At 39.2% G+C, this 13,113-nt stretch overlaps 1 protein-coding gene across 1 annotated transcript in view; it reads left to right on the top strand.

Annotated features, from left to right (window-relative positions):
* The window catches only part of PLXNA4 (plexin A4), a 756,456-nt gene that overhangs the window by 95,168 nt on the left and 648,175 nt on the right, over positions 1-13,113 (top strand). The window contains exon 2 of the mRNA XM_044279996.1: positions 9,830-11,037. Within this exon, the coding sequence (XP_044135931.1) occupies positions 9,886-11,037 (1,152 nt within the window). The 5' untranslated portion in view covers positions 9,830-9,885. The remainder of the gene's footprint in view (positions 1-9,829; positions 11,038-13,113) is intronic.

The raw sequence follows: 13,113 nt of genomic DNA, 5'->3' as shown, positions 1-13,113 counted from the left end.
TGGAGTAAAAAAAATCTTTTTTATTTATAAAAAAATACCAAATTTACCAAAAATTTTAAAACATTTGCAAATTTCCAAGTTTAAATTTCTCTACTTCTATAATACATAGTAATACCTACAAAAATAGTTACTACTTTACATTCCGCATATGTCTACTTCTAAAACTCACTTTTTCAGGACCAGTTCAGGTCTGAAGTCACTTTGCGAGGCTTACATAAGAGAAACCACCCAAAAATGACCCCATTCTAGAAACTACACCCCTCAAGGTATTCAAAACGGATTTTACAAACTTTGTTAACCCTTTAGGTGTTCCACAAGAATTAATAAAAAATAGAGATAACTTTTTAAAATTTAACTTTTTAAAATTTCACTTTTCTGGCAGATTTTCCAATTGAATACATTTTTCTTTCAATTACAAAGCAAGGGTTAACAGCCAAACAAAACTTAATGTTTATGGCACTGATTATGTAGTTTACAGAAACACCCCATATGGGGTCGTAAACTGCTGTACGGGCACACGGCAGGGCGCAGAAGGAAAGGAATGACATACGGTTTTTGGAAGGCAGATTTTGCTGGACTGTTTTTTTGACACCATGTCCCATTTAAAGCCCCCCTGATGCACCCCTAGAGTAGAAACTCCAAAAAAGTAACCCCATTTTGGAAACTACGGGATAGGGTGGCAGTTTTGTTGGTACTATTTAAGGTACATATGATTTTTGGTTGCTCTATATTACACTTTTTGTGAGGCAAGGTAACAAGAAATAGCTGTTTTGGCACCGTTTTTATTTTTTGTTATTTACAACATTCATCTGACAGGTTAGATCGTGGTAATTTTATAGAGCAGGTTATTACGGACGCGGCGATAAGTAATATGTCAACTTTTTTTATTTATGTATGTTTTACACAATTATTTCATGTTTTAGTGTCTCCATGGTCCAAGAGCCATAGTTTTTTCAGTTTATGGGCAATTATCTTGGGTAGGGTATGATATTTGCGGGATGAGATGGCGGTTTGATCGGCACTATTTTGGGGTGCGTATGACTTTTTTATCGCTTGCTATTACACTTTATGTGATGTAAGGTAACAAAAAATGGATTTTTTACACCGTGAGCTGTGATAGAGAGAGCATGGACACACACCCTGAGCTGTAGCAGAAAAGACACGGCCCTTGAGCTTTTCTGCTTGATATAAATCTAGCAGAGCAATGAATGGGGATTTCTCTGGATCCATGTGAGATACAGGGCTGTTTTTTTTTGTTAGAAAGAGATTGGCATGTACTATATGATGTCTCATTTTCATTTTTTATCTTAGTCATTTAATGAAAATTGATAAAAACTCATTCCATTTTTGGTACTGTAGAACGCTGCAGATTTGCCAAATCAAAATCTGCAGCGGCTAATCTACAGCATTTTAGTCGTGTCTGAACATACCCTTAGGGGGGAATTTATTAACAGAATTTTTCTTATTTTTGGTGTATTTTTGGCACAGATTTAGGCACAAAGGCTATGTGCACCGCCGGGTCTAAAAAGTGGGCGTTGCATGGGCGGGGAAGGGGGGGGGGTTCAGCGGGCCCGTCTCATTTATCATTTTCTACACCTGTTTTAGGCGTAGAAAATGGTCTAAATTTAAGCCAGCAATGGAGTTGTCTTACATTTAGACCTGAAGAGAAGTACGCTACACCTTAAGTGGAGCGTGTGGACTGCTGGGGGCGCACGAGACAACCAAACAAGGACCGTGTTTTAATTTCGGCAGTATTCCATTTATTCGTAAGACAACGCGTTTCGGGGTAAAGTCCCCTTTATCAAGTCTGAGCCGGGAAGGTTAGGAGAGTGTCACGGCTCATCTGAAGAGGCACGTGTAGAACGCGGCGTTCTACACGTGCCTCTTCAGATGAGCCGTGACACTCTCCTAACCTTCCCGGCTCAGACTTGATAAAGGGGACTTTACCCCGAAACGCGTTGTCTTACGAATAAATGGAATACTGCCGAAATTAAAACACGGTCCTTGTTTGGTTGTCCCGTGCGCCCCCAGCAGTCCACACGCTCCACTTAAGGTGTAGCGTACTTCTCTTCATTTCCATTACCCTAGTGGCAGGGTGGCCCCTGCCCAAGGTGTTAGGACGGATCTTGGCTGCACCAACCATCCCTTATCTATACTTGATCTCCATTGCAGTTGCATCCAATTGATGCAACCGCAGTAGGTGAGCAAACCATTTCTTTCATTAGAAATTTGTTTGTTTGAATTTACTTACCCTATGATCGCCTTCTCTATCCCATTGGCCATCATTTGCGTTACATTTAGACCGGCAGTGAAGGCAGCAAAGTTATGTAGAGTCTGGCGCCTCTTCATAACTTTGGCGGATCCACCTCCAGCGAAGGGGTTATTAATAACTGACCCTCTTAGTGTATTAAAGATTCCCACAATTTTTTTACACAGTGTAATGTCAGGAGGCACAGAGAAGGGTTTATACTATGGCTAGTATATGAGCTGAACTTTTACGAAATGTGTTGCAATTTACATGTCAGTATTGATCTGTACCTAATGGGGGACATTAAGTAAGACCAGTGTATTACATCCTGATATTAATATATCCTCCCCTGGCATCAGATGCATACCTCTTAATAACTGTGGTGCATCTGCTTAGGCAAAATGGAAATCTACACCACCAAGGGAAGTGGTGTAGATTCCCGGTATAATCTATGCTAGTTTCCTGGTGTAGATTATAATAGATGTGCCTAGCTGGTTATGGTGGCCACCACACCACCCACAAGTAGTGAGCTCTAAACTCCCAAAAAGTCAAAAAATATTGGGAATTTATGGCATGCACCTTTTTTTATGCCAGTTTTTGGCACTTAGTGTTGGCACTTAGTGGCTGTTAAATGTCTCCCGGCGTGTCTATAAGGAAAGAATATATACAGAGGCCTCTGAAGTATTTGGTGTAATTAATTAAACTAGATGGAACATGTTTCGGCAAGAATTTTATGGAATGTGCTGAGCTGTATTTGCCACATTATGTCCCTGTGTTTTTTTTTTTTTTTTTTTTAGATACTTTGAAAATGTATAGTTTCTATACTTTAGATTCTTTTATGTATGCGACTGGTACAAGTCCATTATCTACCCACAAATGTGCAGATTTATATAGAAATATATTTAATAATTGTACCTGGATATGTTTCCTTTTTTTATGAAAATGTATATTAGTGTCAACAAATGTTCATGTGGGAAGGTAAGATAAGCAGCTGAGATGTCAATGTCCCCTAAGTTATGTTAGCATTGCGAGTTTGCATTGCAGCTGCGACAGAGGTCAGGCCAGCCATCATCCGTTCACAGCCTCCTGTGTCCCAGGAAACTACATAGCTATGCAAGCAGAGGGTGAAAATAAACACTATAATGCACTGGCAGATTAGCAGTAGGCATACTGCTGGGTTTTATTTACTTCATAGCTCTTGCTTTAGGTGTCCTCTGGCAGAGTCACTAAGCTCCTTCTCCATTGCTTGCTGGAAGTGATCTGAAACCGATGCTCAGTGTGCTTTCCCAGGAACAGCTGGCACTTTCTGGCATTGCTTTTTTCCAAATGCAAACTGGATACAATCGAGCGATTACAATGGTTGGTGTCTTAGCATCAGGGTTTTTATTCCCCAAACTGAATACAGCTTCATGTTCAATGTGACCAAAGGACTTCATTAAATATTGGCGAATCCTAGGATTAGGTCTACATACATTTGAAAAGATCTTACAGAAAGGCAGGATCGTATGCATGCATATCTTTTGGGTTTTATTCCAGTCTTCTTGGGTAGCCACAAGGTTTGCACACCTGGATTTAAGGATTGTCTGCTATTCTTCTCTGCAGATCCTCTGGAAGTTGGGGTTTGTGAGTGGACAGCTTTTTTCAGGCCTCTCCAGAGATGTTTGGGTTGTGTGCTTAGGGTCATCTTCTTGTTGAAAGGTAAACCATTCTGAGGTCCAGAGCCCACTAGATGTTTTCATTAAGAATATATCTGTAATTTGCTCCATTCAGATTTCTATCAACCCTACCCAGTCTCCATATCCCAGCCACTGTAAAACACCTGCAGAGCATAATGCTGCCACCAGCATGCTTCACTGTAGGGATGGTATTGGGCAGCTTATGATCAGTGCCTGGTTTCATACAGACATTATAAAGTACATAGAATTGAGGCCAAAAAGTTTAATCTTGGACAAGAGAATCTTGTTTCTCACAGTCTAACAGTACTATAGGTGCTTTTTTGCAAACTGGAGGCCAGCTTTCCTGTGTGTTTTTCTGAGGAGCGACTTCTTTCTAGCCTCTCTGCTATAAAGCCCAGATTGGTGGAGTGCTGCAGTGACCGTTGACCTTCTGGAAGTTTCTCCCATCTACACACAGATTCTTTGGCGCTCAGCCAGGGTCACCATTGGGTTCTTTGTCATCTCTCTTACCAAGGTCCTTCTTCCCTGACTACTTAGTTTGGTGAGGCGGTCTGCTCTAGGGAGTGTCCTATTTGTTCCAGACTTCTTCCATTTAAGAATTATGGAGGCCAAGTGCAGAAAAAATGTTTATGCACACACACATAAGCACACAGGCTCATACATGCACACATATACACACACAGACTCACATACACACACACAAATACACAGACTCATACGCAAACATATACTGTATACACACAGACTCACATGCACACACATGTATACACAGACTCATACAGAGATACAAATAAACGCAAATGCTCATATGCACGACATATACACACAAAGATTCACATGCTCACATATATATATATATATATATATATATATATACATACAGACTCATACACACATATAAGTACACAAGCCCATACATGCACTCATATACTGTATACACACAGACTTATGCACGCACATATATACACACAGACTCATGCACACACATATATACACACAGAATCATGCACACACATATATACACACAGACTCATGCACACACATATATACACACAGACTCATGCACACACATATATACACACAGACTCATGCACACACATATATACACACAGAATCATGCACACACATATATACACACAGACTCATGCACACACATATATACACACAGACTCATGCACACACATATATACACACAGACTCATGCACACACATATATACACACAGAATCATGCACACACATATATAAACACAGACTCATGCACACACATATATACACACAGAATCATGCACACACATATATACACACAGACTCATGCACACACATATATACACACAGACTCATGCACACACATATATACACACAGACTCATGCACGCACATATATACACACAGACTTATGCACGCACATATATACACACAGACTCATGCACACACATATATACACACAGACTCATGCACACACATATATACACACAGACTTAAGCACGCACATATATACACACAGACTCATGCACACACATATATACACACAGACTCATGCACACACATATATACACACAGACTTATGCACGCACATATATACACACAGACTTATGCACACACATATATACACACAGACTCATGCACACACATATATACACACAGACTCATGCACACACATATATACACACAGACTTATGCACGCACATATATACACACAGACTTATGCACACACATATATACACACAGACTCATGCACACACATATATACACACAGACTCATGCACGCACATATATACACACAGACTTATGCACGCACATATATACACACAGACTTATGCACACACATATATACACACAGACTTATGCACGCACATATATACACACAGACTTATGCACACACATATATACACACAGACTTATGCACGCACATATATACACACAGACTCATGCACACACATATATACACACAGACTCATGCACACACATATATACACACAGACTTATGCACGCACATATATACACAGAGACTTATGCACACACATATATACACACAGACTCATGCACACACATATATACACACAGACTCATGCACACACATATATACACAGAGACTAATGCACACACATATATACACACAGACTCATGCACACACATATATACACACAGAATCATGCACACACATATATACACACAGACTCATGCACACACATATATACACACAGACTCATGCACACACATATATACACACAGACTCATGCACGCACATATATACACACAGACTTATGCATGCACATATATACACACAGACTTATGCATGCACATATACACACACAGAATCATGCACACACATATATACACACAGACTCATGCACACACATATATACACACAGACTCATGCACACACACATATACACACAGACTCATGCATGCACATATATACACACAGACTCATGCACGCACATATATACACACAGACTTATGCATGCACATATACACACACAGAATCATGCACACACATATATACACACAGACTCATGCACACACATATATACACACAGACTCATGCACACACATATATACACACAGACTCATGCACACACACATATACACACAGACTCATGCATGCACATATACACACACAGAATCATGCACACACATATATACACACAGACTCATGCACACACATATATACACACAGACTCATGCACACACATATATACACACAGACTCATGCACACACATATATACACACAGACTCATGCACACACACATATACACACAGACTCATGCATGCACATACACACACACACACACACACACAGAATCATGCACACACATATATACACACAGATTCATACACACATATATATATATACACACAGACTCATGCACACACATATATACACACAGACTCATGCACACACACATATACACACAGACTCATGCATGCACATACACACACACAGAATCATGCACATACATATATACACACAGATTCATACACACATATACTCATGCACACACACATATACACATAGACTCATGCACACACTTACATGCAACAACATACATTTTCTTAGATTTAATTTCATAATTTTTTCACTCATTGAAGAATCTGACGAGTGTTGCTCAGGGATCTGTCTCTTCAAAGTGCAGTCACCACTTTACATGATGTGGTTTTATAGGTCCCACCGGAGACCTGGTTACTGACCCAAAACCGTCTCCATTCCCCGGAATCTCAGGGTACTAAGAAATTTTACAGACTAGAGAGATGTTTGGACAGCAACATAACAATGCCACAGGGATCCTTGCAGTGATACATAGCCTTAGCTTGGCACTCTAACCCTTTCACCCCAACACTGCCCATAGCATCTGTGTGGAGTTGCTTGGCAACAGAGGTTATTAATCTTTCTTGGTCTGTTAAATCTAGTAGTGTTACCATCTGGTTCCAGATTAATGGGCATGCTTTTTCCAGGAGAAAAGAGGTTAACCGGATTGATGATATCTGTATTCATATAACTGAACCTGTCTGCCCGGTGAGAATTATTCTATGCATTGTGCATTATTATCATTATTACTATTATTGTTATTATTAGTAGTATTATTATTACAATAGATTGCAGTCGTTCGCTACAAATTAGTTTACAATATGAGGTTTATTCTGGAAGCTGGTTGCTGCTAATTTAATAAGTACTTGGCAAACTAATGATAGGATCCAGTGAAAACCACAATGAATTTTAAGACCATTTTAATTTACAAGAATACATTTATTTTTAATTACAATGTAGAAGAATAATTAACAGAAGTGTTTACAGCAATTATTTTCATTAAAAGCATTGCCCTCATATCACTAATAAGATGATCTGTGTCAGTAATGAAGCACCTGCCTTTCAGGTAGACCAAGGATTTCCTAATTAACCATTACAGCCCAGTATATTAGCATGGACTGATTTTCTGAGAAAGCTCATAGCAGTCACCTCATGGCTGGCCTTTATACACAGAGCCTGGATAGAGGTACACCGCATGTTAGCATGGACTTGTGGCTTGAGGTTGTGGTTGTGGTTTGTGGCTTGAGCATGGGCTTGTGGCTTGAGTGTCCCTGAATTTCTAATATATTCTGGTCATATGGTATCTACAATTTTTTAAAATATTTTTTGGGATTCCATGACAATGTAACAGAAAAACACTCTGGGTGGAATTTATCAATGGATTATTGCCAGTCATTTGATATAAAAAATAATAATTTGGCACACGTCCTGTATGCACTGAAATTTGGTGCTTTTCTCTTCTCCTGCCATTTTGAAAAGAAGAGAGGAAAGTGTGTGGGATAATCTAAAAAATAGATGGATCCAGCAAGGTTCCCAACAGATTTATCATTTTTTAAGAGAGCTAATGGTGCAAACTGTAATGTGAATGTACCCCTGTACAGTCACAGATTTCATTTTCTGTATTATGGACAGAGGTGGCTCTTCGTAAATGTGGCGCATTTCACTCTGAGAAACTTCAGTTTAAGACGGGAGTATAAAAACAACCGTCTTAATAAATGATCTCAACTGTGCTTCATTTTAAAATCAAGGATACAGAGGCATAGTACAGGGCCTCGTTAATTTCTTAGGGTGCAGTGTTATGGCTCAGGAAGTTATCCTATATTAGTTATACTTTAGGAACTATGATTGAGAAATCTTTCCTTTTTTTACATTTAGTTTTATAGTTTTAAAGAAGTGAAACGTCTTTCCTGAAACGCTAAGGAATATGTATAAAAAAATGCTAATGATTGATGTAAAAAAAAAAAAAAAAAAAATCGGACAATGTCTTTCTAACATTGCTAGGACCAGCTGTGTACCTCACATGGATCTTGAGATCTTCCTGTTCATTGCTCCATTTGTTCTCCTAGATTTATTTCAAGCTAGCAGCTCATTGGGCGTGTCCTTTCTCAGGGGTTGTGTCATTTTGCAGCCGCTGGTGGCAGTTGAAAGATGAAACTGAGCATGTGCACCAACCTCACTGAGGCCAATAGAGAAATTAGAAATAGAACAAACAGCAGGTGGTGCTCTACAGATGGATTTCATAGCATGAGAGTAGCTCTAATGCTTCAGATCCAGGTGCCAATCTGATAATGATGATCTATCCTGAGGATGGATCATCATTATATATTACTGGATGACCCCTTTAGGGAGCCCAGTACAGAACCTTGCACCCTATGAGATCATTGTTTTATTTTATTTATTTATTTTTGTGTACAAATTTGATGATTATGAAAATATTAAATTGAATATAAAATTCATAAAAATAGTGGGACAGATTTACTAATGAAAAGGCACCATAATCCTGCATCAAAAGTGTGTGCATTTAGTGTATAGCTATTGAGGATTTTCCAACTGGTTGTATTACCAAGGATTACAATAAGACAGTTATTTAAAATTAAAGGGGTTCTGCACATTTATTTAACTGATGATCTATCCTCTGGATAGATCATCAGCTTCTGATCGGCGGGGGTCCGACACCCGGGACCCCGCCGATCAGCTGTTTGAGAAGGCAGCGGGGCTCCAGCAGCGCCGCGGCCTTCTCACTATTTACCGCCGGGCCGCCCGCCCACTGACGTCACGACTTGTATCAACTAGAGTGGGCGCGGCTAAGCTCCATTCAAGTGAACAGAGCTTAGCCGCGCCCACTCTAGTTGATACAAGTCGTGACGTCAGTGGGCGGGCGGCCCGGCGGTAAACAGTGAGAAGGCAGCGGCGCTGCTGGAGCGCCGCTGCCTTCTCAAACAGCTGATCGGCGGGGGTCCCGGGTGTCGGACCCCCGCCGATCAGAAGCTGATGATCTATCCAGAGGATAGATCATCAGTTAAATGAAGGTGCAGAACCCCTTTAAGTAATCAGTATTGGCCTGTGTATTGACCTGTGTTCTTATTTCTTGACAGGACCAAAGGGAGCAGACATATTATATTGAAGATCATAAAACAATTTGGCTACAAATATGGCATCTGTGAGATGGAGCTGGGTTTGCATGTTATTAGCCACCGTGTCAGCTATCTCCCAAAAGACAAAGATAAATTTTACCACTTTCTATACGGAACAAGCTGACTGGACTTTCAATCACTTGGTAGTTGATGAAAGAACTGGACACATTTACATAGGAGCTATTAACAGAATCTACAAACTTTCTGAAGACTTAAAGGTCTTACTGACCCACCAGACTGGACCAGATGAAGACAACCCAAAGTGTTATCCTCCTAGGATAGTCCAGCCTTGCAATGAACCGTTGGTATATACTAATAATGTAAACAAAATGCTGCTAATTGACAATAAAGAAAATAGGTTGATAGCCTGTGGAAGCCTTTATCAGGGTATCTGCAAGCTTCTCAGATTGGAGGACCTCTTTAAACTTGGTGAGCCATTCCATAAAAAAGAACATTACCTTTCAGGGGTTAATGAGAGTGGCTCTGTTTTTGGAGTTATTGTTTCAAACAACAATTTAGATGATAAATTGTTTATTGCCACATCTGTTGATGGGAAACCAGAATACTTTCCTACCATTTCGAGCAGAAAACTCACCAGGAACTCTGAAGCTGATGGAATGTTTGCATATGTGTTCCATGATGAATTTGTTGCATCAATGATAAAAATACCTTCAGATACTTTTAATGTTATTCCAGATTTTGATATTTACTACATATATGGCTTTAGTAGTGCAAACTTTGTTTACTTCTTGACACTTCAACCAGAGATGACGTTACCACCTGGTTCCGGTACAAAGGAGCAGGTCTACACATCAAAATTAGTACGTTTGTGCAAGGAGGACACAGCTTTTAATTCATATGTTGAGGTTCCAATTGGATGTGAGAAAAATGGCGTGGAGTACAGACTTCTTCAGGCTGCTTACTTGTCCAAAGCTGGATCAATTCTTGCAAAGTCTTTAGGAATCAAACCTGGTGATGATGTTCTATTTACCATCTTCTCTAAGGGTCAGAAGAGGCGAACAAAGTCACTGGATGAGTCTGCCTTGTGTGTGTTTGCGCTTAAACAAATCAATGATAGAATTAAAGAAAGACTACAATCTTGCTACAAGGGTGAAGGCACTTTAGATCTTGCATGGCTGAAAGTGAAAGACATTCCCTGCAGTAATGCGGTAAGACAACGTTATGTATTTAATGAAATGACTTGTATGATATAAGAACAACTATGAATATGCAATAGAAATACTTGTCAGTAATCTTCAAAATATTAGGAAATACATTTGCTGCTTGACCTTAAAAATGTTTCACATGTTACTAGTTGTTCATTGAATACCAGTTGAATTGAATTGCATCCCTTCCTATTTTTTGGCATTTCAGTGTTAATGCCCATTTCTAAGAAATCCTTCTCTAGTTGTATGACAGTAAATAAAAAATAGTCAGTAGTAACCTTGTCAGACACCGTAATATATAATGTGGAACTTGCTCCTAGTTTAAGATTTTTTTCACGTGGATATGTCCCTTTCAGTAATACATGCTGGGTGTAAATTCTGTGGCCGTGATTTATCATGACTTCACTCCAGAATTCTTGCAAATTGGGTCTTTTGCGACTTTTTGGACTTACTTGCACAAGAAAAATTGCCCCTTTTTGCATTTTACACCACTCACTCCAGTTTTAAAATATGGGTAGGAGAGTGTGTTTAATTAGCTATGTGAATGAGTTTTACTCCAGATTTATCACTGAGACTTTTTACAAAGTTGCAATCTGACTCCAGGAAGAGGCCGGAGTAGGAAAAGTGGAGTAGTTTTTCTAGACAAAAGTGTTAGGTTTAAGGATAAAACTAATTTATCAAGCAACATGTGGCATTTGATAAATGATAATTCTCTCCCTGTGTGTCCAGGATGCTGCTATCTTCACTAAATCTCCATGGACTGCTTTGCTCTTCTACACTCCACAAGGGATCTCTTCTTTTTATTTTAAAAGACAACATATAGCTTAGCCCCTTCCACTGCTGATTGCAGTGTACGCTTTCCCCAATATCTACATATATATGAGAGAAAGTCGGGAAGCAGGAAAAGCTGCCACAGCTAGCAGTGTTCTGTCACATATATGTCAGATTCAGCAGGACAGCTAGCTGGGTGAGTTTTTATAAAGTCTGTATTTAGAACGTTGCTCAATTTTCATTTCAGTGCAAAAGAGTCCATAGCCTTTAAATCAGCCTAATAGTTCATCATTTTCAGTATTCATATGGAAAATGAAGAGTCCAGGATCATCTAATAAATGGCAGGAAACAGTTAAGAAAGTCAAGTGTTTAAAATAACTGGAACATTATATCATGTGCCAAAGATGACATTGTTAGACCTTCAGAATTGTAGCCAGTAAACTCATAAAATCTGGTGAGCTACAGACATGGACTATGCAGCACACCAATAATCGCTCCCAGTAACTAATGTAGAGATGCCTAAAGACAAAATCTGAATAAAAGATTTATTTTATAAAGAGGTCAACATCTAGAACATAGGTAGGCTGCATATTACCCAATGGATTTTATGTTTTGATGACTGACACTTCACTATACTGCTGCCCGTTCAGATCATTGCACAGTATAATTTAGTCAAGTATGTTGGGCTACTTGGTTGGTGTGTTTGTGATGGAAATAATTATATGTTAAAACTTATTTATTTTTTCAAATATATGCCATTAGAAAGAGGATAGATGTTTTCCCTGATAAATGACTCACATTGCCAAGACCTTTTTTAATTTCAGACACTTTTTGCAGAGACTCTTCTAATGCCAGTAACATTAAACAGGCATCCTATGGATCCTGCAGTGTTGAAACCACCCCCACCCAAACATTACCAGGTATATGTGGCACAGGTAACTGTGTATGAAGAAATGAATCACACAGTCCCTCGGTTACTCAGAGTTGCTGTTAAGATCATTTATGATTTAATTTGTATTATGGAGAAAACAATAGTTGGTCTCAAATTAAAAAAATTGGATTTAGTTTTCGCAGAAAGAGTGACATTTTTTCACATCCTGTATTGCAGATCAGCCCTTTTCAAGTAAATGTGAGATGCAATATAGTAATATGCCATATAGTATTTGCTATACTAGACACAACTTTTAGAATATCATTGTAGGAAACCCCTTTAAAGCGGACCTGTCACCGCTCCTGACATGTATGTTTTAATAGCTTCATGCATCCCCCATGTAATAACAATTCTGGAGCATCTATTCTTATGGCTCT

Source organism: Bufo gargarizans, chromosome 2 (assembly GCF_014858855.1).
Source record: "Bufo gargarizans isolate SCDJY-AF-19 chromosome 2, ASM1485885v1, whole genome shotgun sequence".
Classification (NCBI taxonomy): domain Eukaryota; kingdom Metazoa; phylum Chordata; class Amphibia; order Anura; family Bufonidae; genus Bufo; species Bufo gargarizans.
The sequence above is the reverse complement of the archived record's forward strand: the minus strand, read 5'-3'. Positions and strand labels throughout refer to the sequence as shown.